The 25,277-nt window shown below is 47.7% G+C and overlaps 1 protein-coding gene across 2 annotated transcripts in view; it reads left to right on the top strand.

Moving 5' to 3' along the window:
* The window catches only part of GLI2 (GLI family zinc finger 2), a 188,922-nt gene that overhangs the window by 148,039 nt on the left and 15,606 nt on the right, over window positions 1-25,277 (top strand). For both annotated transcript variants that reach the window (XM_082764124.1, XM_082764125.1), the window contains 6 exons: window positions 1,049-1,240; window positions 11,004-11,205; window positions 13,544-13,757; window positions 15,249-15,362; window positions 18,839-18,970; window positions 22,611-22,760. In XM_082764124.1, the coding sequence (XP_082620250.1) occupies window positions 1,049-1,240; window positions 11,004-11,205; window positions 13,544-13,757; window positions 15,249-15,362; window positions 18,839-18,970; window positions 22,611-22,760 (1,004 nt within the window). The remainder of the gene's footprint in view (window positions 1-1,048; window positions 1,241-11,003; window positions 11,206-13,543; window positions 13,758-15,248; window positions 15,363-18,838; window positions 18,971-22,610; window positions 22,761-25,277) is intronic.

The raw sequence follows: 25,277 nt of genomic DNA, 5'->3' as shown, positions 1-25,277 counted from the left end.
TCATGTTGACTATAACATGACCCTGCTTTGACTTGGGGAGCTGCCAGCTGTGACTCACTTCACCAGAAGTGCTTTATCAGACTGCACACCCAGCAAATCCCAGCGTCTCTCAGCTCCTGAGCCACCACTGGGGCAAACAAAACACAACAGAGAGCAACGAGGCCCTGGTTTACTGTCTGGCAGCATTAAACCATCTTCTGTGGGCAAAAAAGAAACAAAACATTCCTATGGTGATTGGGAGATGCATTATGCCTCCTTCCCTCTCCCAAAATGTGATCTTGATGTAGAGGGCTTCCTTTCCACAGCCTCACCAGGGCTTGAGTTCCCAGCCGCCAGCAGGGCAGAGGCACGACGGCTGCTGTGTGCGTACTCTGTCCCATCCTCCCCCGTAAAAGCCAGTTTCGTTATTTGCTATGAAAAAGAGGCATTGTGTTTTGGGTTGCGTTGCTTTGCTTTTCTTTTCCTTTCTTTCCTTTCTTTTCTTTTTTTTTTTTTTTAAGGCCGCAGTAAATAAGTTAATGGGGCAAGTGGGTGGGGAGGCAGGTTTGAAAAATTACAGCTGGGAGAAAGTGAGCGTAATTGGCTTTGGCAGCCAAAATGGTTTTAGGCTGCCAGACACTAAACCTAGCTCTATGCATTAGACCTTGGCTTTAATTTCCTCGCACTGCTATCGGGAACTGGGTTGCATTTGTCTTTCCTTCCTAATAGGCAGGGATGTGGATGCTGACAGGGTTACTGCTGCCGGCGGTCGGGCCCTCTCCCCCCTCCCTGGGGCGACGGCTGCGTCCGAACGGGAGGATTATTAGAAGGGGGAACGAGAGATTGTTTATAAATTTGCGGAAATGGAGGAATGCAGAGGCCCCAGCTTAGTTTCTTTTGTCCGTAGAAACACGCCCAAGCTCACGTCACGGCCACGCTGAGCGGGGCCGCACGGAGAGGGCTGGCGGGGGGCGCGGGGGGGGACGGGGCCGCCCGCCTCAGCGCCGAGGTCTAACGTCCTCTGGGAACCTTCTCCCCATGTTCTCCTCCTCACCCCCGGCTTCGGCAGTGGCTCATGAGCATCTGAAGGAGCGAGGCCTCTTTGGGCTGCCCCCGCCACCGCCAGGAGCCAACCCCGCGGATTACTACCACCAAATGACGCTGATGGCCGGCCACCCCAACCCCTACGGGGACATCCTGATGCAGAGCGGGGGAGCAGCCAGCACGGCACACCTCCACGAGTACCTCAGCCCCGTCGACGGTGAGTAGTGGATCATGCCGCCAAAACTCGGGGCAGATGGATGGGGCTGTCTTTCAGGTGGAGGTTGCTCTATGTGGTCACCCTGTCCTGATGAAACCAGTGGACCACTGGATAAGTTTTGGCTTGAAGCATCGCCTTGTTCCATACATCTATATATGAAATATGCCCAATTTAAAATAGATGCGCTGAGGTGTTTTTGGAAGGGCTGTTGCATGGGTAGGAGGTGGGCTGGTCAAGTGGACAGGACAATGCTGCTGTCCCACTGCCTTGCCCGTGGGCAACCACTGCATGCTGTGGGGAGAGCCCCAGCTCCAGATTCCCGTCCTACCCACCTGCCCCAACATTTTGTCCGGCTGGCGTCTGGGGCAGGCACTGGCCACTTTCCCCTGTTGCCATGCATGGCACAGCAGGACCCTCCTCTGGGTTTGGAGACTGTAAAACAAAACCCCCGAGGAGAAAAAGTACATTAACAGGGAGCTACAGTGGAGAGGATTGTGTTCATACTTTGTGGGAGGAAAAAAAAATTGCAGGAATGCTGTATTTATACTAGTATCAGGCATTAGAAACCCAGAAAGTTCTGGTTCATGGCTAAACGAAGAAGAAATAAAATGATGTTAATGATTGCAGTGCTGAGTCACCCCCATGGCCTGACCGCTGCCCTGGTGTGATGGGTAATGTTTATGTGGGAGAGTATCTGAGGTCCGGCTGATTTTTAGAGCCGCTAGAAATTTCTTTCCTTTCACTTTATGCCATACATGTATCTTGTAAAAACTAGGGTTACACAGATATTCTGGAGGGCAGTTTGGGGATTAGTTCTGCTGCAAGAAAGAGAAGTCTTGGCTCAGCTTTCAGATCCCAGTTTCTGTTTTCTGGGCTGCCTTTGGATTTGTTTGTGGACCATTATAATTTTTAGAGTGGGGTTCTGCATCATTTCATTACCGCTTCAAAGTTTCTGTTGTTGAGCTTTTAAGATGAAAGACTTTGCGGTCTTGCTGCTTCGTAAAGTGACTGGTTTAGAATGATAAAAGCTGCTCTGGCTGCTCAGTGATAGGGACCGAGGATGTTTCTAACTAAAAAAAAAAATAATAATAATTCTTGTCTGCAGCTGCTGCTGAAGTTTTACCTGAGTAGTCATTTTCTGCTGCCAATTCCTAGACTGATTGGAACTTTGGATCCTAGGCTGAAAGGGAGAACACATGCTCCTTGATGTCATCCTGCCTCTAACATGCAAAATATGTTCAGGGTTTCTTTGCTACAAAGCAGCAAGTCAGTAAGGCTGCTCTCAGTCTTCCATCTGAAGGGTTAATGTCTGTGCTTATAGCAGATGGGTGCAAATGGGCTCTGCCAAGTTCTCCTCAGGCTCTTGAACAAGACTCCTTCCTCCTTGCCTCCTTATTAGTCCATCTCTGACCGGCAGTGCCTCACTGAAGTGCCAGATAAACAGCCAGTAAGAGAAGCAAACACAACTGTTTTTATGCTAGTGCAGGCTGACGCTCAGCACACCGAGATGCCTGTTCTCAGGTTTTGATGAAGATCAGTCTTTATCTGAAGTCATCCGAGCTATTCCCTGGGCAGAAGACTCTCTTCTCACTTGGCTTCTCCTGAAAATGGCTCTAGAGTAAATCACGTAACAAAGGTCCCAATGTCATGCAGCCATGCTCGTGACCATTACGTGTTGGAAAGCCAGGGCTCACGAAGCATTTATTTTGATCTTTTAGTAAAGCTTTGCTGATCAGTAACTGGAAAGCCTTTTGTGGGCCTTTGCGTGCTCTGAGTGAGATGAAAACTTTCTTACATCATGAGGATGCAACCTGAGATACCAGAAGGCTACTTTTCAAGAACGTGTGAAGGAGCAGCAGCCCGCTGCCAATCTCTGGTCTATGCATTCAGCTTTATCCATCAGCCCAGGGAGGGCTCCTGCTGTGATCACGTGCAGTGCTCTGCTTTATCCTCCCTCACTCCCCCTGCACTTGGTGCTGCTGCAGGTACTGTGACCAGCTGTGGTCCACTGAGGCATATAAAAGCATGTCTGAAGTCAGAGGAACTTGAGTGCTGCTGTTTCCCATTTTAGTGTTTCCTAACATCAAGTCTGTATCCTAAGACAGGCTACCTTACATAGGTTGGTATTTTGTTGGTGGGCTTAATCCGTTATCCCCAGTGTACCACCCTGTCTGATGAAGGAGGCCCAGTCTCAGCATGAAGAGAAAATTGTTGGCAGAGAGTAAAATGGATGGCTCTGAAATTCTGGCTGACGAGCTGGAATATCCCTCTCTCTTTAGAAAGCTATTTCAAAAATTTAAATCAGTGGGGACTAAGTAAATACTTGAACAGATAATTTAATAAAGCATCCTCTTATGGTGTTTTTCTGAGACAAGAATATCAGTAGCATGCATAAAAACCTAGTGAGTCACTGCCTCACAACATCTCTCATTCAGAGAGCCCTTTTCTTCCCAGAGAGACCCAGAATCTATGAACTTTACAAGAATTATTTTGCTGGCTGCTGAAATACAGGTAGCTCCTGTTAGACCATATGCAGCACATCTGTGATAACACTGACACCTGCAAAAGCAAAAGAGGAAGATAAGCACATTTTAAAAAAAAAATGGTCTATTCAGTGTCACATCACCTCCAAGCATCTGCAGGTCCATGGGAGTCTAAGACACTGAGTATGGTTTTTCTTCCATGCAGCTGGGCCCTTCTGGTTGCTCTAGCAGCATTTCTTGGAGAATCCCTCAATGACTGAGTTTGTCTGTGTTTTTTCACTATATCAGATGCGTAGGGTCAGGAAAGCAATAGGGTATCAGTGTTGACTGGAGCCTGTTGGTACTGTCCATGTGTCAGAGTGTTTAAATAATAACTGAGCAAGGGTGCTCCACAGCTGCATCTCTTTTGCAGGTTTTTTACTGTGTGGCTACATCAATAGTTAAACCCCTAAAGTAGACCAAATCTCAGTGTTACACACCAGGCTGCTTGGGTCTTCTGTCCAGTGACAGTGAAAACTAAATAACCCTTCAGGTAGCTGGTCTGTTTCATTCTGTCCATCCAAGCAGGGACTCTTAATCCAAGAGCAGAGTTTGAATCCAGTCTTATAACTATTTGCCAGAAAGCCTACGTTTTCAAACCAAAGGTTAGCCCCTTTCCAATGTCACAGCATGGCTGGTGGGACACTTTTGAGATTGTCTTGAACAGATCAAATAGTCTTTTACATTTCTATCCTAGAAGTGTGTGCCACATGGTGTATTATTCCAGGTTATAGAGTGAGAGCTGAGGGCATCCATGAGGCAGAAAATATTGGTGGAGGGCACAGATGGGACTGGAGATGACTGCAGCTTTCTGAGTGTATGTACTGCATCCAGCTGTTTTTTCCATAAGCACAAGGGCTTTTGTCATTACCTACAGCCCTTCTGGAAGTGCCATTTGCTCTCAAGAGGAGTGCATCCAGACTGACTTGTTGTTTGTATTCTAATAGCCCTGTACATCAAAAGATCTCTCAGTACAGCCATTTCACCATTGGAAAAGAAAGATCAAATGATCAGACAGCAGAGCAGTGGCAGCTCTGGGAACAAGACGCAGATCTTCAGAATAAGGAGTTTCATGGCCAGCAGTAGAAGCCGAGCTTGTCTTTAAATCCATCACTTCTGTTTGCATAGTGTCAAAAGTGGGATTGGGTTGTTCATACTGAGTCAGAGAATGGGAGAAAAAACATCTTGAGTTCAATTTATGTCCAAGCAACACTGTACAGAGACAGTCACTCAGGTCACGAGCACTGCATAGATGTCTGTGCACCCCAGCGGTTACCAACAGCAGTGCTGCAATGGCATTTCATCCGGTTCTGGAGCTAGGGAAGGGATTCCTGCCCTGCTTCTTGCTGCCCCATGCATGGCAGTCACAAGAGTCTTGACTTAATAACAGCAGTTCAGCTGGGAAAAGGCTTTGTTCAGCCCAGGATAGCCAACAGACCAACATCTGGCACAGTTGCCCAGGATGTGGGCAAATGATCAAGTAGGACTTTATTTCCCCCAAGTCAAACAGTGATTCACTGTTCACTGGCCACTTCGTCAGCCTCTCGCAGTCACTGTTGTTGGAGCCTTTCTACTTCAAGTAAATGACTTAATAGTCCCCGGGCTGAGGAACCGTGCTGGCAGTGCAGCCCAGCGGTTTCTGCAGTTAGCAGGAGAGTGAGAGGTGAGTTCAGGACTCCTCCAGCAGGTTGACATGCAGTGACTGCTCCATCCGGAGAGACAGAGGGGAACCAGCCTCGTGGTGACCCAGGAAAGAAGTGCCTTGCCTGAGGCTTGAGGGACCAGCAGCTCGGGGTGTGCAGGCTGGGTGTGCTGGGTCGCAGATGACTTCCACAAACCAGCCAGCTGTTGGCTACTCCGGGCAGACGGCACGCCCTGCGGTCGCTTCCTTAAAAACTCTGAAAGATCTTTTTTTTGTTGTTGTTTTCTTTGTCCCAGCACAGAATGGAAACTTGCTGAAATTTCAGAAAAGGTTCAGAGAATGGGAAATGGTTTCCCACCCAGTTCTAGCCAGCAATGCTGTTTTCCTCCCCAGAAAAATATGTGCAGAAGAGAGAAAAGGTCCCAGAGCATCCCATAAGCGCTCTGTCTGGAATCCCGCTGCACTCTGGTTTCTAAAGAATTCAATTTACATATGCAAGTTGGGTCGTCTAAACAGTCACCTTGTGGATTGGGAGTAGAAGAATGCAGCCTTGTCTTTCAGCAAGGATTTGAGGGAAGCATTAATATTCCTTGAACTTCGAAGCTGATCAGGCCCCAGGGAGGGAAGAAAGAAGGGTCCCAGGACAGCGTCTGGTGCCAGAACAAATGTCCAGCATCTGCTGCAGTCTAAGTGAGACGTGTGCTGCCACTGCAGAAGGGGAGAGGGGAATAAGGAACTGGTTATGCGAAGAGTGTGAGTAGCTTATTGCTGCTGCCTCTTAATGAAGGGATCGTCCTGCATTTTAGTACTGCCCATGGATTTAGTGTGATGATGGGAGGAGGGGGTATTTCTGTACGCTTTGGGTGGAGTTTCCTTGGTGAGTGAACAGGGACAGGGACCACGCTGATAGTACTGGGATTATCCCAGGGCTTGGAGGAGCATGCAGAGGAAGTGGAGGTCCTGGTGGTGTTTCAGTGGGGAAAGGGGTGAGCATTTGCAACCCACATGCCTTATGGGCTCGGCCACTTGGAAGCAAATTTCCCCGATGTCCCTGTGTGATCAAGACCACAGCAATGTGCTTGTCCATAAAGAAGCACTTGAAATTTCTGCATAGGCTCTGATAAGAAAAGGAGGGTCAGAGGCGTGAAGCCCCAGAGGAGCTCCCACTGAGGGAGCCCTTTCCTTTCAGGAAGGCTTTGCTGCCACTATTTCTAATGTGAGAGGGAGACCTGAAATCTCCCTTCAGGAAAGCCACTTCCCTCAGTGTCCTGACAGCCCACAGCCGTGGTGAGCGGCTGGGGCAGGAGCCTCGGCTCCAGCCTCCCCTGGGAGCCTGGGCCTGATCCTGACCTGACCAGGCCCCCCGGCACAACAGCACTGGGAACAGCCACGGGGCTCACACCACAAGCTGCCACGCGTGTGGAAGTGGGAGAGTGGCCCTACAGCTCATCACTGGCCCATTGTGCATAAATTTAAATTTGGGAAGAAAATCCTGGCTTCTGAGTAACTCTTGGATGTGATAATTCCCAGACCCTGTATGAAGTGTGTGCGCTGGTCCATCACTTCTTTCTGGACCCGAGTGAGAAGGAGTACTATTCAAGGGAAAGTGACTGAAGGTTAAAAAGGGTTATATTTGAGGAGAGAGGCATTGAGAAGTTTGTTTTAAAAACTGAAACTCTGGCAGATGATTTGAATTAATTTTAAATAATTCCCTAATTTTGGTTCAATTTCTGACGTTTTCAGATTCATTGTAACCTATCATGATTTTAGGCTTCTAAACAAAACTTCTTTTAGAACAACAACTGAATTTTATTTTATTTTTTCTTTCATGATTGATGAAGGGAGTGCTCAAACAGTTTGGAAACTTTTCTCCTAACTTTTTTTCCAAGTATCAGAAAAATCTTGAAACTAACATTGTTGGGTTTGCTAAGTCAGCATTCCTGAAAGGGAAGATGAGTTGGGGGAGTTTTAGTGATAAATCCTCCCGAGGCTCTCCGTCTCCATCTCTCTGTGCCTGAAAATGGATCCTGCCTTCATTTACTTCTCCAGGCAGTCAGTGCTGGAAAAGTTGTATGCAGTGTTTCCTTTGAAACATCACTGGACCTCAGGCAATACAGGGTTTTGCTTACCTGTTCTGAGCAATACTTTAACACCTTGCCTATGTGTACAGCTACTCTAGTATTTATCCTTGCTGCTGCCTGTTATCATTTAATGTTCATGCTCCATGTCCTCGGATCAGGGGATGAGGTCATGCTGATTTTATTACTAAGAATGATCCTGAAGCTGTTAATCTGCTTTTCAGAAATAATTGTGAAATAATTCCCTCTTCCTAAATACACTCGTGAGTGCTTCCTTGTGTGGTTAAATTCCTTTTATGTTTCCCAGACATTTCCCTTTCTGGGCATCTCAGGCAGGCTGTTATTAAGTAGAGATGAATTGTTCATCCATAGCCTGATTTTAGGTCACAGCTTTCCCTGAAAGCCCTCAAGATCTCAGAGGCTTTTGTGTAAAGCACGAGCCTAACCTATTGGATCTGCTATCAAACATTTCATATTGCCCACGGTATGTGCAAGATCTAAATTAGAGCGGACAGTAACACGATGCATATTACTGGTTTGGTGCCAGGAAGTCCCAGGCCAGCTTGCAAATCTGACAGCTTCCAGCAGAGTTTTACACGGGGAAAAAATGACATACCTGTGTGCAGCCAGGAGGGTGCCCACGTTGGTTGCACCGGTAAAACCAGGGCTTCTGTTGGACATCAGGACTTCTTCGCTCTGCAAATTAACAGTGACCAATGGCTGAACCAGCGCTGTGGACATAAATCATAGGAAAGAACAGCGAGAAATGAGTACAAGGCTTTTCTTTCTATTTAGTAATTTATCAAGGGAAGTGGCACATTAATAAACAGATCTCCCTTGAGGTGTGGGAGTAACAGAGATAAATATGACTGTCAAATCTGGCCTGCTTCCTTCTGTTAGAGAAGGAGGAGACTGTGGGAATGCAAATGCAGAAAGCAATATCCATATCTGGAAAGATGCATATTATTTGTACGACAGAAACATTGTCAACTCAGCTGAGATAGAGCCCCATCACACAAGGTGTAATACATAGGTAGTAAAACACAAACCCTCTGTACAGGAGCTCATCTGAATAGATGACACCGAAATACACACAAAGAAGAAGCAACTTGCTCAAGGAGATGTGGCTGGGGAAGACTGGCAACAGCACCCGGGTCTTCCTGGGTCGTGGCCCCTGTATTGGCCTTACTGCCAGGGAAAAAAAAAAATATTAATTAGTTCACATCAGTGATATTAATACGTTATTATGTTGTGGACACAGCACTGTTTTCACCTTTACGATCTGGACCCAAGCAACCTTTGCATGGTTTGGGGGCCTGGCAGGGCCCAGATTTCATGAACAAAGTGTGAAGTTTGGGTGTTCTCCAATCCAGCCTTCAGGCAGGACTCGCCTTTGCAGAGGGGAATTTGTTCGCTCATTTTAGTTTTGCTTCCTTAGCACCTCTGCAAGACGGCGGCTGCTTTTCCAGCTCCCGAGGGACGTGCCACTCTGCAGCAGAGCAGGGCTGGGAAGGGCCAGCCACGAGCATTTGGAAAGTTTGAGTCTAGTCCCACCAGATCACAGGGTGGCTTTAACAGTCACAAGGTGATTTTGTAGACCGCGGTGTGATTTTTGGGTCTGGTACCTGGTCTTTGAGTCATTTTTTCAGCTTCTCTTTGCTCCTTGAAGCTGGAAAATGTAGTTTTACAAAATACTGTAAGAAAGGGTTTAGCATATATACAACAACCTGATCTTTAGGAGAAGTGCCCAGTATTGTTAGCCTTGCAGTGAAGGCATCATAGCCAGCAATTCTTGAGGCTTCTCAGTCATAGGACAAGAATCACAAGAGTGCTTGGTTCAAGTACCAACCTGGAAGTCCAACTTTGTTCAGGGTGACCTTGGGCAAGTCACTTAACTTGTGCAGCGAGGGAAATAAGGGTAGCGAGGGGACAATGGCACTAAATCCCATCAGTTGCACAGCACTCAGGCATGGTAATGGTGGTGCCACTTAAGTACATGGGTGACTCATGTGGGCGCTGGGAGACTGAAGCCCAGCCACTGATGTCAGGAAAATGTTGACACAAACTTCTGCAAGCCAACACAAATTGAGGAACGCTTTTGCCGTGCTAGCAGGGTATATTTTGCCAATTTGTACGTCCCATTCACCCTCTCTTGTACCAGTACTATCTGCAGGGCAGAAAATTCATGTTCCTGCAAAGTGCTGGCTTGTGTTTGGTGATACAGAACCAAAATCTCTTCCTCTGACTGTCTGGAGTAAAATAGCTTGTATTGCCTGTCTGGGCAAGTTACTTCTTCCCTCACAGGCTTTAATACAATATAGCCAGAGCAAGCCTGCAGGGCAGCTTTCTGGGGAGACCACTGCTGGAAAAAACAGGTAGTAATACAGCACTACACTCTCCTGGGTGAAGGACGGGGATCATCTGCCAGACAGCATGGCCCAGTGGCATATTTTTACTCTTAGGAATCTTTTTTAAAGATAGGTGGCTCCTTCCCTGGAAGCTACTCTCCTTGCTTTGGAGGGATGAGCCCATCCAGGCAGGGCTGGGGCTTGGCCAGGAGCCAGAGCTGGTACCTGGCTCTCGGGGACCACTGTGATGTTGCCCAGGTCCCATCCGCACCACCCAGTGACTTGCAGGTGATTTAGTCCTGGGCAGAGTTTCCTCAGGATGAAGTCAGTTGTTCCAGTCAGTTATGCAGAAACACTGGGGGAAGCCAAATTAGTAGAGCAGTAACTTGCCGTGTATTGCAGATCCACAAATGGGACTGGCAGGGTTGAAAATGACTTCATGCCTGAATGATTGACAATTGCTAATAGGGTCCAGGCACTGGCAGGTCCCCTTGGAGGAGGAGAGCTTGAACTTTGCGCCTGAACTGCCAAATTGCTTTTCTTAAAACTCTTAATTTACTTTTGGGGCTCCTGGAGTCTCTCCTCCCTCATTAATTGGGTGGTCAGCACTGTGCTCACACTCCTTTCATCCTGCTCCCAACACACTCACCATTTCTGGGGGTCACCCAGGCTCTGACGTGCGGCTCCGCTGGCCTCCTCCTGCCACCAAGTCAACAGGAACGGCCGCGCTCACAGAAATCTTCTGGGGCCTTTTCCCTTTTAATTTCAAGTTAATTTAGTGCCAGAGAAAAGGGATGATTGACAGGCTTCTGTTTATCCTCTGAGGAGGACGAAGCACGCCAGCGTTTGCCGTGCTGCTTGACCCGTGTCACTCGGCACCGAGCAGAGAGGAAACCTCCCACCCAAGTGCAGCTGCTGCCCACAAAGCTTCTCACACATCCCGTGGCAGGCACAAGAGCAGCAAGTCCCAGCCCCCCTCCACTGCCCATCCCAGAGCTCCTCTACCCCCAGCACAGTGAGGGAGTGCTCTGGGAGGTGCCCCCCTCACCTGCCCAAACCCACCCTCAGCCACCAGGCATTTCTTTCCCTTCACCTGGCTGCAGGAAGGGAACAGTGTGCTGGTTTTGTCTGACTTTCTGCTTTTTTTCCTCCCCTCCTCTCTCTTTCCTACAGTGTCCCGGTTTTCAAGCCCGCGGGTGACTCCGAGACTAAGCCGAAAACGAGCCCTGTCCATCTCCCCGCTGTCTGATGCCAGCATTGATCTCCAGACGATGATCAGGACCTCCCCAAACTCCCTCGTGGCATACATTAACAACTCCAGAAGCAGCTCTGCAGCGAGCGGCTCCTATGGCCATTTATCTGCTGGGACAATAAGGTAACACTTTGGGAGTGGCCCAGTCTCGCTGTCTAAGTGTCCCCCAAAAGGAGGAGTGATGTCTCCTCCAGCAAGGGAGACTTTCCCTGCCTCAAAACCTCTCCTTCTGTGCACTGGGGCTGTATGGTGTATTAAATCCAAGCCCCCTCTGGTTTTGCATCTGAAAGGGTGCTTGGAAATGTCTGGGGGAGAGGGGATGGGTTGCTGGATGGGAATATTGGTTACCAGGTTTCCAGTAATTACAGTATGATCATGCCTTTTTGCAAGCAAGCAGAAATGGAGAATAAATTTGTCTAACAAAATGCTCATTGTGCATAGTTCAACTGATTAAGAAACCCCTCTGATTTAAGAGATTGCCCCAAAGTATTCTTGAAATTATTGGCTCACATTCTTAAAATAAATAAAAAAATATTGCCTGGGTGGATTTAAGAGCCTAATTCTAAAAACACGTTTGAAAAAAAAAAAAAAAGAATCTAAGCCCTTGAGTAAAGTTTTGCTCAAATCTTAATTAAAAAGCACTTACACTAGGCAGCTCACTGTTGTCAATTCCTGCCCTGATTGCTTAACCCAAGTTTCACAATGTTATTATTCTTTTTATTACTTAACTGTTAAATATGTTAGTTCTAATTAACATTGTTGTTGCAAAGCAAGAGTTTGTAAAACTTGCAGGGGAAGTCAGGGACATTGCCATTAGTAACTATTATATTAATTTTATCAGTTACTTTATCTGGCAGTGTCATTTAGAAATTGTACAATCTAACATAATGCTAACTTAAAAAAAATAGTGACTCCTTGTCTGCTAATCCTACTTTTCTGCTCCTGTCACTCCCTGTCTTTAATTGGACATACCTGTAGCATCTGATCTTATACTCAGATTTCAAGCTTTTCAGGGTAGCAGCTGGTATTTTCAACAGGCCTGGGGAGTGTGGAGTCAGACCCAGTGGTCAATTGTTGACCTCTTAGGGTGTAGTCAAGTAATAACAATGAATTTTAAATTCTTCTCGGAGTTCTAAAGCCATATCTTAAATGCCAGGAATTGTAAAATGGGTTATGTATATAACGGGATAACTGTTAGCGATTTGGGATGAAATGACTTACTATTATTTTTAACAATTCATTAACAGCAGGAATGAAATCTGTTCTCACCCACTCAGACCTAGACTGTAGCTACATTTCAGAAAGTCATTTCTGGACTTTGTTGTAACACAACGGTGCTGGGCAGCAGCCTGCCATCACACCTCATTTACTGCAGCACGTATTTAACTCCCAGAGCTCTTTAACACTGTAGTGATTTTTGCCCTTTAGGCTTCTGGTCAAGTTGTCATTAACTGTTTCAGAAGTGAAATACTAATTGTATGGTCACTGGCAATGAATACTTTCCCTAAAAACAGAATTGGAAATAAGGTGTGTTGCTAATAATGACCCTGTTCTCTGAGTATTTGCACCATGGGCAGTTTTAGTTACAGGAGCAACAATGCCATGAGGGTAAGGATTTGGGGCAGCCAAGTTTTAAAGGTGTCAAATAATCAGTTTGGGGGCTGAGAGTCTACAGCTTGTGCATCACCTGTCTGGAGTAAGGGGAGCAGAGGATACTCACCGCATCTCCAGTGCTCCTTCATCTCTGTCAAGGGGACAAATCCCAGGGGGTGAAATCTGTGTTTCTAGAAGCAGAGCTTCATTTTTAATGCTGCTGGCCACTGCACCCTGGCTCCAACCTGTTGCCTCCAGCTAGCTCCTGAGCAGCCATGAGCTGGTAGTGTTTCTGGTCACTGCTGACCTAGATTGGAGCTGATCCAGTGACCTACATATGACGGGTGACATACTTTAGCAGTCCCCTGAGGCAGCACGCCCCTCACCTGAATGCAGGGTAAACTACATGGCTGGGACAGTGCTACATGGCTTGTTGTGATCTCTGCCAGCTGAGCCAGGTGAAGCTGGGGTTTTTCAGCCTGGGGGGCTTAACCCCAGACTTGCAAGCCTGCAGAATAGCTCTGCCTGGGAAAAGTTGGGAGCTGCAGGGTTGCAAAGATGCATCCAGATGTGTCCTGCACTCCCTGCCAAGGGCTTTGGCTGTTTTTAAACATAGGAAGCAAAGAAATTACGGTCAGTCTGATACGTGGGTCAAAAGTTTGTTGAGGCACGCATGAGAGAGAGGTTGTCTTTGCAGTAAAGCAGACTGCCAGGCCTACTGTGGCATTAAAGCATCTAGCTGGGACACTGCAGCCAGTTTCCTGGAGTCTCTGAGAAGTCCTGGCCAAACTGGAGTCAGCTGCTAGCCAGAGTGATAAACATGGTTTAAAATAGCTCCTCATCAATTTTCCTCCTCCCACTGCTGCAGCCCCGCGTTCAGCTTCCCCCACCCCATCAACCCCGTGACGTACCAGCAGATCTTGACCCAGCAGCGAGGCCTGAGCTCAGCCTTCGGGCACACTCCTCCCCTGATCCAGCCGTCTCCCACCTTTCCCCCTCGGCAGCACATGGCGGTCATCTCCGTCAACCCTCCTGCGGCACAGATCAGCAGCAACAGCAACTGCATCTCCGACTCCAGTCAGGTAGGGGTGGCTCTCACCTTACATCTCTTTTTCTTCCTCCTGACAAAGCATTTCTGGACTTGTCACAGCCAAATAGTGGCCCACCGACCTTCCTTGCACACCCATGCACACAAATACCTATGCAGGAGCCAAAGGCCCAGATCCATCAGAGCACTAAAGCGATATGCAGGACCATCTCGGGCAGCAAATCTCCTTGAACACGTGTTACATGCTGTTGAAATCAATGGGATTCGGCACATGCTGAAGGGTTTTGCCAGATAAGCACATGAATGCTGTGAATCAAACCTCGTCTGTTCTTTCACCAGTCCCTCCTTCCTTTTTCCTACTAACATGAATCACACTGATAGTTTTAAAGTACTGTATCTCTTTTCTCACTAGCAAATAAGCACATCTGACACAGGACCTCTAGCTGTTTTACATATTGTTCCTTCTTTTTCGGTAGTCAGGTGGCCTTCTCATTGTGTATCTGCTGTTGTTTTTACTCATGAATTTTGCAAAATCAAGGGCCATTTTTTGAAAACGAGGAATGCCACAATGTGTATGAAATCATACACCTCACCCAGTCCATGCAAATACCTGTGTACTCACACACGTCTCTGTGTGTGCACATACTCTCCCCATGCGTATGGTTAGTGAACACGTCTAACACATTTTTAATCATTTTCCCTTCCCATACTCATTCCTTGGAAGTTTAAATTGCAATTGGTTTTCTCCCCAGAGACTTATTTCACCTCATTTCACACCCATTTCAAATTGTTGTTTTAGTTGTATTATACTGAACTTTTCAGACTGGTTTATTGTTTTAGGGTTTCTCATGGCTGCTGCACTGCAATCTCTGTTTGTTATTGAAGGTTATTTGATTGATTGGTTTTGTTTTCTTCTTACAAACTGGCTACCAAAATAATGTGGCTGGCAGGAGTTATGCCTCTGTTTAATAACTTGCAGGACCAATCTTGAGCAATTAGCAAGAGTGTATTTAAAATGTTAATGTTCCAATTTTATGCATATACAATGGGATAGTTTTTTCTCTTGAAGTTGTTCTCATTTTTTAAGAGCTTAGCAAAATATACACATAGCCTTTCATGCACCCAGCATGACGGAGCCCTCACATGTAACCAGAGCTTCCCACTCCCCCCAGGAATTCATTTTCTCAACAAATCATTTCATCACATTGAGAAATAAAATCATGGCTTGGGTGGGGGTTGCATAACATTTTGATGGATTTGACAGGGACTGGATTGCTCTGAAAGAGCCAAGCTCACTGGTGAGCTTGCAGAAGCTGATGGTGCCCTTTATTTTCCCCTCTCTGCCTTGCACAAACCCACACGGGCTAGTTTTCACACGAAACCCATGCCAGCAAGCCAATACGCCATTGTCCCCAGCCACTCTTGAAGTTCAATCTTGACTGATTTTATATTTATCTTTTAACAATGCTGGGGGCTGCAGTGAGTCTCTCATCAGTGCCACATCTTGCTTCATTTTCCTTCCTAGAGCAAGCAGAGCAGTGAGTCAGCTGTGAGCAGCACCGTCAACCCAGTAATTAACAAGCGCAGCAAAGTCAAAACCGAAGTTGAGGGCTTGCCTCCAGCATCCCCGACCACGCAGGTAACCTTCTTGGTGTGACAAGTGTCACAGGCCCAAGGCAGCAAAGCTGCAGGGTCTTGTTGTCTTCGGGAACAATACTCTTGGCACGTTTTGATGCAGCTGGGAGCAAAGCATCAAAGTGTGCCAGGCAGGTGGGTGTCTCTTGAAGCAGAAAGCCCAGCACAGTACAGGGCAGAGCTGCTTTGACCGAGTAAAGCATTCGAATGTGTGCTTGGGACTCAGCATGCTGTTGCTGTGGTTGGATGCAAAGGGAGGAGGGAAGGAATGTTTGACTCATGATAACTGTAAAAATGATGTTTGAGCTTTCTGTGCTGCAAAGCAAGCAGTATTGGTGTCTCAGAGCAAGCATAGATTACAAGGGAATCTTGCATGTAGGTAGAAAGCTTGCAAAAAAAAGGACTTCTTGATTCAACAAGGAATTGCTCCTAGCAACATCCTTTACACCAGTGACACAACGTTTGACACCAAGAAGGGCCCAAAGCCCTTTGCTTTCTTTCCAGAGCTCTGTGATTGCAAACTGTTTAATGGCTGACAGTATCCATCTGACCGTCCTTTATCACAACTGTAAACTATCAGGAGTGCTCTGGGCACTTCATTTTCATGAAATATTAGGCCATGTTATTGTCAAGCGAATGGAAGAGTTGATGACAAATTTCTCCATCTGCCCTGGTTCAGGAGCAGGTCTCAGCATGATGCATGGGGACAGCAACGTGTGCAGTCATCAGGGGGCTGGTAAAATTGATGAAGATAGCATATCAGGGAAAGATAAACATGCTGTAGTCAGCACGATTAGGGCAAAGAGGCATCTCTCTGGAGCTTTGAGTTTAGGAGTGCATCCACACACTGCTGCAAAAGCACATGCCCCAAAAAAACAATCTGGCCACCACCAGGGCTAATAGGGCCACGTGTTTATTTCCTGCAGCAAATGAAAAAAGATCTGAAAGCCATCACCTGCTTTCTCAAGCATCTGTAGCAGAGGAGTTGTGGGACGAACAGCCACTTTCTCGAAGCTGTCATCCACCTTGTCTCTGCTCCAATTTGGAGAGGTGTGTGCCCAACAGTAGGGAGTGCTTGTAGAGCCCAGCCTGGCTCTCCCCTGCAGCCCTGCCTCAGTGTTTCATCCACAGAGTCCCATGCAAAATGAGCACTGAAAGAAGCAGGAAGGGGATTGTTTAAAGTGTTACAAGGAGGCTTGATTAGAATAACAAGGTAAAATTAAGAGAAAGAAAATGTGCATTGGTAGCCTACTAGTTCCTAATGAGGAGATGTGTGGAGTAATACCCCAAGGGAAATGTAAACTTCACATCTTGCAGCATTTCAGTATTGACTGGGAAATTACTGGAAAGTGCCTGGTAGGAGACAGTCTGTTCCTGGCAAGGAGAGCAGGTTAAAAAACTGAATGTCGGGGGTGTCTCCTTTTCAGCTGGTCTAAGTGACAGCTACTTTTTAAATCTGGGGATTTCCATTCTGCTGGAGACTCTGCTGAAAACTTGATTACTGATTGATACACTTTTTGCAGAGTGAGAAGCTCAACCATCCCTAAAAAAGCATGTGTGTGTGTGTTTTGTTTTGGAAATGCTGTATTGGAAACGCCTCATGTGAGTTGTGGTTTGGGTGTCTAAAATCCTTGGCCAGACAGTATCTTCCATGGTGGTGTGCACTATAAAAAATGTAATTCAGACAAGATCTGTGGCACACGGTGGAGCACGAGGCATGAGGGACCTGAGTTACTGTGCTCTTATGGTACCACAATAGCTCCAATGTACATGTAAATTCAGATTAATGTTGAACTAGCCAGAAATGAAACATGTCAATCCTCTTCAACAAATAAAAATGGTCTCAATTCAGGTTTTCCAATGGAAAGTAGAAACATTTTGGCAAAATAAGATTTTCAGTAGAAAATTTCACATTTTCAGAGAGCACTTTCTGTGAAAAGAAACACTTCAACAAAGGTAGTGTTCACAGCTCAGCCATATAGGAATTGCAGGAAAAAGAAACTGCTGTTTGAACTTTCTCAGACTATTTCTCTGGGCTCTGATGTACTTTGAATCACCAGAAGTCTTTCTGCGAATTACTACAGTTTCCTGTCCCAAGAGCCACCTTGCAATAAGTTTTTTTATTTTTAGATTAAGAGCTAATTAAAACAAATCTCTTCCTCTCCATATCTAAACTGTTGAATTGAAAAGTCACAGCTGGTATGTGTGCCATGAGCTAGTTAATGAAAATTGTTGAACTCATACAGCACATCTCACTTTCCAAGCCATAGAATGCCATTAAGCCATTAATCATTGCAGCCCCTCAGTAGATTCTGGGAAGGTGTTGATGGGGAAGGAGATGGCAGCCAAATTGATCCATCTGGGCAGGTCAGAGACAATTTGAGATGGATCTGGCTGTGGATGAATACTTACAGGGCCAGTTGGAACATCAGATCACGAGGAACAGCAACTAATGGGGTCTGTCACCCCAGATGCTCCTGTCTAAAGTTGCCCTAGAGGTGGGATGCTCAGTGCTGGACAGTGATAGTAACTGGGAGGAAAGGGAATGAAGGGGGTCAAAACCAGCAAAGTTTGGTATTCCCAGGTCAGTATTGGCTGCTGGTTGTCTTGTCTGTAGGAGTGACCCTTGTCCTTACCTCTGACTTGTACCAATTTGCACTTCTGTTGTATGTTACACTGTTGTGGAGATGCTGATGCTTTAATCCTCATACCAGGCTGTTACAAAAAAAAAAAAAAAAAAAAAAAAAAAAAAAAAAAAGTGATTCATTTAGCACTGAGGAAATGGGTAGACAGAGAAGTTCAGGAGAGAGCTCACAGCATGCCAAGCATTAAATTAACTTATTTATGAAGATCCCAGTGGGCCCCAGACTGGAGCTGGAGCCCCTGGAGCTCTGCTTTGCAATCCACTCATCACGGGATCTTGTTCAAGCTTTCCAAATTTGCTGATTCCAGAGGAGTGCTTTGAGGGCTCAACATTTGTCCTTGTGGAGTGCCCTGGAGGCATAAATCTTTGGGTAAGGGTTAGGCATCATTTTCCATCTGTTGAAAGATGCAGAAGATAGAATGCTTCTCCCCAGCGTATGTCAGGTGAGTGCGGTAACCCAAAGCTTTGGCTGCTCTGTGATTGCTTCCTGCTCATATTTCCCTGCTTCTCACAGATCAGAAGTTTTTCTTCAGAAAAGGACAAACCCAAACATCAAAAGCCAGCCTTTTCTTTTCTCCAGCCTTTCCTGCAGCTGCTCATGACCTGGCTGGAGCCAAGCACCATCACAACCATGGCTTTGGGGTGTTTCATGTCTTGTCATTAAGTCCAATCCATTTCTGCCAAAACTCTGTAACTCGTTATTTCTCTGTAATCAAGCATGTTGTGTTGCTACCACATTTTAGTGATCAGTTGGTACCTGCCCTGTAATCTATGAATGACAGAGGAATTCAGATGAAAGAAGTTCACCTTATACAATGCACTGTTGTGTGTTGCAGGAGCATCTGACAGACCTGAAAGAAGATCTAGATAAGGATGAATGTAAACAGGAGCCTGAGGTTATTTATGAGACAAACTGTCACTGGGAAGGGTGCACAAAGGAATATGACACTCAAGAGCAGCTCGTCCATGTGAGTAATGGCTGGGAGGAAACCCCAGCGATAAATTTGGGTTTCTGTGCACTTGTCCTCATTTTTTATCACTAGCTGCTGTACAGCCAGAGCTCACTCAGGGAGCTACTAAAGGTGCAAATCAGAGATACAGTGTGTAAACACTGCCAAAGCAGGTCGCTGCTCCCCGAGGAGTTTAGCTGCCGGAAGCCTCTCATAGATTATTTGATGTCGCTCTTTTCCCAGCTGCTGAGGCTGCATTTTGATCTCCCTCTTGTACAACCCAATAAGAGAAGACTCCGTGCAGAAGACCTGACCAGAAAATGGGGAGGGGGACTGAGACCTCCCCTTTTCTCTGGGCTCACTGAATGAGCCACCCCACACACCTACACCAACTGTGGACCAGGAACAGTCTGTGCTGTCCTCAGTCCTTGGCCAAGGCATGAAAGCATTTCATGCTCCTGTTGACCTGCCCAGCTCATCCTTCCCACCTCCCTGCCTCTAAAGTCAAAAATAGGGCACTTCCAGAGCTTGGAGACACACTCCAGTGTCTCCATCAGGATCTGAAATAGAGAAAGTGGATTGATTTTTTTTAAATTGAGAAATAAGCCTTCCATAATCACAGTGATGTCCCCAAACCGGTGTCAAAACTGCTCTCTGAAGGATCTCCAAACCAAGTCATTAATCGGATTTTCAGTTCTAATTAATTCCTAGAACCTTTTGTGTGCTTTGCTTCACCTGGGAATCCACCATTTGGTTTTCTTTTGGCTTTTGGGATTGACAAATCCCTCAAATTCAAGGCAAATCCCTGAGAAATCAGACACGATCTGTGTCTGAGCCCCATCCTGCCCTCATCCCAGTCCTCATTTTGAGTCTGTGGTGTGAGCCCTGATTGTTTGAAGCCAGCCTAGAGCTGCCAGGAATTCATCAGCCCCAGCAACCACGCTGCTTGCAGCAAAATGATGGATGGAGAACATTTTGCGTCAGGAGCCGCTGTCTTCTGCTTCCCCTTCAGCATTTTGCTGCTTGCCTCAGCGTGGCTCCAAGCCTGCCAGGGCCACACATGTGCGATTCCCTTGCAGTCCTCTTTCCAAAGCTCTACAAAGCTCACATCTGCTCTCACCCTTTATTGTAGATCTTCGTTTTATTATAGTCAGGTTTAGATGCCACCAAGTTTGAGCTGGTTTGAGCTCCCAAGCTCTGCACACAAATTTTGCCTTAGCCCAGAGAGACTGGGGCATTTGATCATTTGGGGGCATTTGTTGTTCTTCAACCTAAGGTTAGCACCTGCCCACCCCTGCCAGAAGTCACTGGTTCAGGGCAACAACTCCTTGAGGACAGACAGATCTGGAAACTGTTTTCAGGGCCAAATGAGCAATAGGGGGTTCTGTTTAATGGGTTGCACGTTGCGTGCCATGGGATGTTGCTGTACTGGAGTTAAACCACAGCAGCCCTGTTGGATGGGCTGGTCTCACATTTGTCCAGTGGTAGTTGTGCATCTCCCTCTCAGCTGTAAGACGAACCCTTTAACTCTGCCCAGAGCAAAGTGCAGGGCAGATCCAGGCAGCTCAGCACAATTTATTTCCAGAGAAAACCCAAAGAAAAATATTTGAAAGAATGTCCAAGATTTTCCTAAATGTGGATGGTTATAAAAATGGAGGCTTCTGTACTATGATTACTAGCAACACAGGGTTGTGGATTTGGGATGCCCAAAATACACATGTAAATGAAATACAGATGTCATGGGCCAACTTCTGAGAAGGTGGCATCCCACCATGCATGGAAAAACACTTGTTTGTGTGCAGAGCAAAGTACCTGGGCATGCAGAGCCTGTCCTGCACACGCAGTGGGCAACATGCTTGTGGGACGAGTGCATGTCAGAGAGGAGCAGCAGGAATGAGGGTGTATTTTTGCAAGCACCACCACTAGTCTCCAGCCTTGAAGGCTGCACACATTTGAGAGAAGCCCAAGGAAAGCCCCAGGCCAGGTGGGGCTTCGATGGGAGAAGTTTGATGGGAGAAGTTCAATGGGAGCAGCGTAGCTGAAGTGTGGTGAGTTGTGTGACTGCTCCTCCACTGCGTGATGGGAAGCAGATGTTGCCCAGTGAGTTCATGCTCCTGAAGGGGGGCTGCAGTCCCCCTCCGATAAATGTGTCTTCCTCCGGCCCAAGGGGGACCCAACAGGCGAGCCCATATGCTCCCAGCTCGTGCTGCCGTGTGTAGTCTTGGTTGTAAGTCAGATTCCCACACAAACAGAGCCAGGAGACATATCTTTCCAGTCTGGTTTGGACATAGTTTACTGTGTCCGTAGGTCTCCCAAGGAGTTTACTAGATCTCTGCCAAAATCTCACACCAATGCCACGTTATAAAAGCAGAACCATAGGCAGCTGTGCTCCAAACCCACCTGAAACCCAATCCACAGCTGCATGCTGCAGCCTCTCCCCATCATCCTGGCATGGGGCTTTAGTTCTCGGTCTTCACCCTTGGCCAAGCTCCACACACCTCCTCCTGCCCCTGGGCAGACCCCGTGCCCCCAGGCAGCAGATCCCTGTCCCCAGGACTCAGTCATGGCACACAAAATGCTGGGGCTGGAGTCAAGTAGGGCCATGAAGGCAGATTGCTCTGTTTTCCCGAGTTTCTGTGTCCTCACGCTGCCCCGCCACCCCGACAAAGGCTCGTCCCCAGCCGCAACATATGTGCCTGGCCTTGACCAGGGGGTGGAGACAGGGGCTGGAAAAAAAAGTCTCAGTACAAAAAAACAAAACCCAAACCCAAAGTGGTTTATTTTAGGATTTCCTGTCAGTGAATGTCTGCTAAAAACACAGGAGTGAGGACAGGCATTATTTTTGGCAGCAAGACCCCATTCAGAGAGACAGGGCTGCTGCGGGAGCAGCACCGCCGATGGGCTGGTCTCTGGCTCTGTTTATTTTCACCAAGGATTCATCTGCCTGCAGCTGGCAAAAAGCAACCCTCGTCTTCCTCCCAGGGAAGATGAAGGCACCACTCTGGGCCTGACTTTTCAGCACCCAGAAGTGGGATTTTAGGGACCTGAGTACTTAGCAGTAACTGAGGCCAGTGAGCCTTCCCTAGCACCCATACCTTGCAGATGCTGCCATTTCCTGCCAGCCCCAGCACTGGGGCAGGTGGATGTTTTGGGGCCAGCACCACACTCATCTCCTCCTCTGACCCCTCCTTTGCAGCACCCCAGGAAGGGTCCCAGCTGCTTGGTGAGGTACAGGAAGATTCAGCAGACAGAAATGACTCTGTCAAAAATAGTGGTGAAATGCCCACTAGTTTCATCTTCCCTTCACCCATAACACTGGCACTGGGCACCCAGGAGGCACCGAGAGGGCTCCTTGCTCCCTGGCACTGCAGGTCCCCATCTCCTTTGCACCATTTTGGCCAAACCTCTGATTTATGGCTGCTCTGGACCCAGCAGCCAGGTGGCTGCTGTGCACCTTCTCATGCAGGACACGCCAGATGACAGCACTGGCTCCTGTGTCCCTGCGGACAGAGGGGTCATCGGTGTTATCCGTGCACCTGGTGCCCAGGTGTAGAGCCTGACCACTGGGGAGGGAACGGCTGGTTTGGGGAGCACCGTGTGTGCTTTGCTGGCATCAGCTCTTCCAGGAGTGACCTGCTTCTCCCTTCTCTCCCACCAGCACATCAACAACGATCACATCCACGGGGAGAAGAAGGAGTTCGTCTGCCGCTGGCAGGACTGCACGCGGGAGCAGAAGCCCTTCAAGGCTCAGTACATGCTGGTGGTGCACATGCGAAGGCACACCGGAGAGAAGCCGCACAAGTGCACGGTGAGCTGGCTGGGCCGTGTGGCGCAGCCTGGCTTGGCAAGTGGGACAAGTCACTTAAGGTGAAAAACAGGCAATTTAGTGCTTCCATCCAAGAAGGAAACCAGAAACCACACTGTGGGGAAGTACCCAGCCCTGGTTGTGTGTAATTCAGCATCACCCAGTACTGCTGCTGGGGACACACTCCCCTGTGTACTCAAGCATGCACACAAGCATCCTTCCTGCCTTGGGAGCTGGGCCAACACCTTCTGCATGCATACAGCATGGCACCTAGCATTAAACACTGCCCGAGGAAGGGCATAGGGTGACATTTTTTACCTCAGTCCTGTGGGTACAGGCTTGCCCAGTACACAGGAGAGCTGGGCTCATCTGTTCCTCAACCTTGGTGGATTAAAGCCTATATCTCCCATCCCACGTGGAGTGTCCACCGTGCCACCAACCAATGTGGGGCAGCAAAGGACACTTGACGAGGGCATTGGAGATAAGTGAGCCATAGATTTCAGTGGCTGTGGCTGGCTGGTAGGAGAAGAGAGATGCCCATCATCTCTTCCCATGTAGGCTTCAGCCCCAGGGTCCACCCATGTCTTTTGATATCCTCTCCTCCCTTTTCCTCCTGCCAGTTCTTCACACCTCCTCCACTGTCAGCATTACACCATTGCTCTCTCCAGGGTCTCAGAGATGAGTCTCTCTTTCTGTTTGGCAGATGTCTGAGCCCTCCTCCTGTATCTTCCTCCTCTTCTGCTCCATTAGTCACTTCCAGTGCTGCTCCCTTCCTGGCTCTGCCCCAGCTCCTGCTTACAAATATTAGGATACGTATGATTTGCTTGCTGCATGACTCCTTTATCCATCTTCCAGCCTTGTGCTCATTTAATTTAGAGCATTAGCTCCCTGGGGCATAGGGCCATGTCCTTTGTTTTAATCTTCTAAAGCACCTTGCCCAGTTCTAGCACTTTACCAATCTTCCTTAAAAGTATCAAGGAATATTGATCGGCAGTGTGCTGCGAAGGGAGCATCAAGGGAAGACTAGCCCTGCCCTTCCAAGTAGAGGGACTCAGGAGGTGAAAACCAGCAGGGTCTGCATCCTCTCCTGTACTGAAATGGAGCAGGAAAAAGCACTGCTGCTCAATCCTGCCTCTTTCCAGCCTCGCTTGTGTCTCACTGGAGCAACAGCAAGGCTGTGGCAATTTGCAGTCTCAAATCATCCTCTGCCTGCAGTCCTTCTGTGTGTGAAATGTCACAGCAACCCTCCCTGAACCGGAGTCCTGGCGGTTTCCAACTGACTGGGATACATGGGAGCTCTGCAGATGGTGCCCGTGTTTGGCAGAGCATTCCTTGCCCATGTCTGGCAGTGATTTTTCAAAGTGCCATTTGTTTCAGACAAGAAGTTTGCGGTGTACATAAAGCTACAGATGAGCCCAGTTGCAGCCTGGGATCTGGTCAAGAATTATTTCAACAGATGACAGCCAGAACTCCCACTGACATAATCAAATCCACGCATAAGAGTGGGAACAACTGCTTTGAACATGCACAGGATGCTTTGCTGAAAAGCCTTTATTTGAAAATGGGGCCTCAGTACTTTTCCTCTTAGGAACTGCATTTTTGTGTCAGTATCCAGCAAAACCAGAATGGACACATGAGTTGCCTCGTGCTGAGTTCCCTTTGTTTTCCAGCGAGTGGAATGATGTATTTCAGTAACCATAATCGACTCCAGTTTGCCCAGGCCAGGAGAAGAAAAGGCTATACTGTGCTCCTCAAAGTTACAGCATGTTCTGTGGGCCTAAGGGGCTCGTGAAAGTTGTCTGAGGAAGGGGAACTGGATGCCTCAATGTATCTACAGAAGGAATCAGCTCCTGAAGGGTGCTTCTACTGTCTTGAGGAGACCTGGGTGTCAGAAGAGGGCAGAGAAAGTTTGCCTTATGTCCACCATCCTCATGCCAGACCATAAGGGGAAGCTGGAGTAACCCTATGTCTTTTCCAGAACAACGAAGCTACATGAGATCGGTGTGCCTACGTGCTGGGGTCCCAGATGGCAAGGAATGGGAGAACCTCGTTAGTAGAGCCCTGTCTGTGCAGAGCCAGGCCAGCGGCACTTAAATTACTGCACATGTTAAAGGCAATAAATTCACTCCTTGGTTGGTTAGGCAGCAGAATGATAGAGCGACAGCTCCCGTGTTGCTTCTTGCAGCAGTGGGAAGCACAGTGGCCACCATTTCAGCTAAACCCCAAGTGTTCAGCCCTTCACAATCGTTGCTCTCAGCAGAGCTGATGGACAAGGGGAGTCAGAAAAACAAGTTGCACTCTCCTCCATCCCTCTCTCTCCTCCCCCCCCCCAAAAAAAAAAAAAAAAAAAAAAAAAAGTGCATTCACTCTGGGCTTTCCAAGAGGAGTAACAGTTTCCTGGGCTGCATATTTGCCTCTCTCCAGTTAGGGCAGGCTATACTTATACCCTCCGAGTACAAGGAGACAGGTACAGCTGCTCTTATTGCATGCAGCTGCTTTTGGCTTCTGCCCAGAAGGGCC

Source organism: Aythya marila (assembly GCF_965140915.1).
Source record: "Aythya marila genome assembly, chromosome: 6".
Lineage (NCBI taxonomy): Eukaryota > Metazoa > Chordata > Aves > Anseriformes > Anatidae > Aythya > Aythya marila.
The sequence above is the reverse complement of the archived record's forward strand: the minus strand, read 5'-3'. Positions and strand labels throughout refer to the sequence as shown.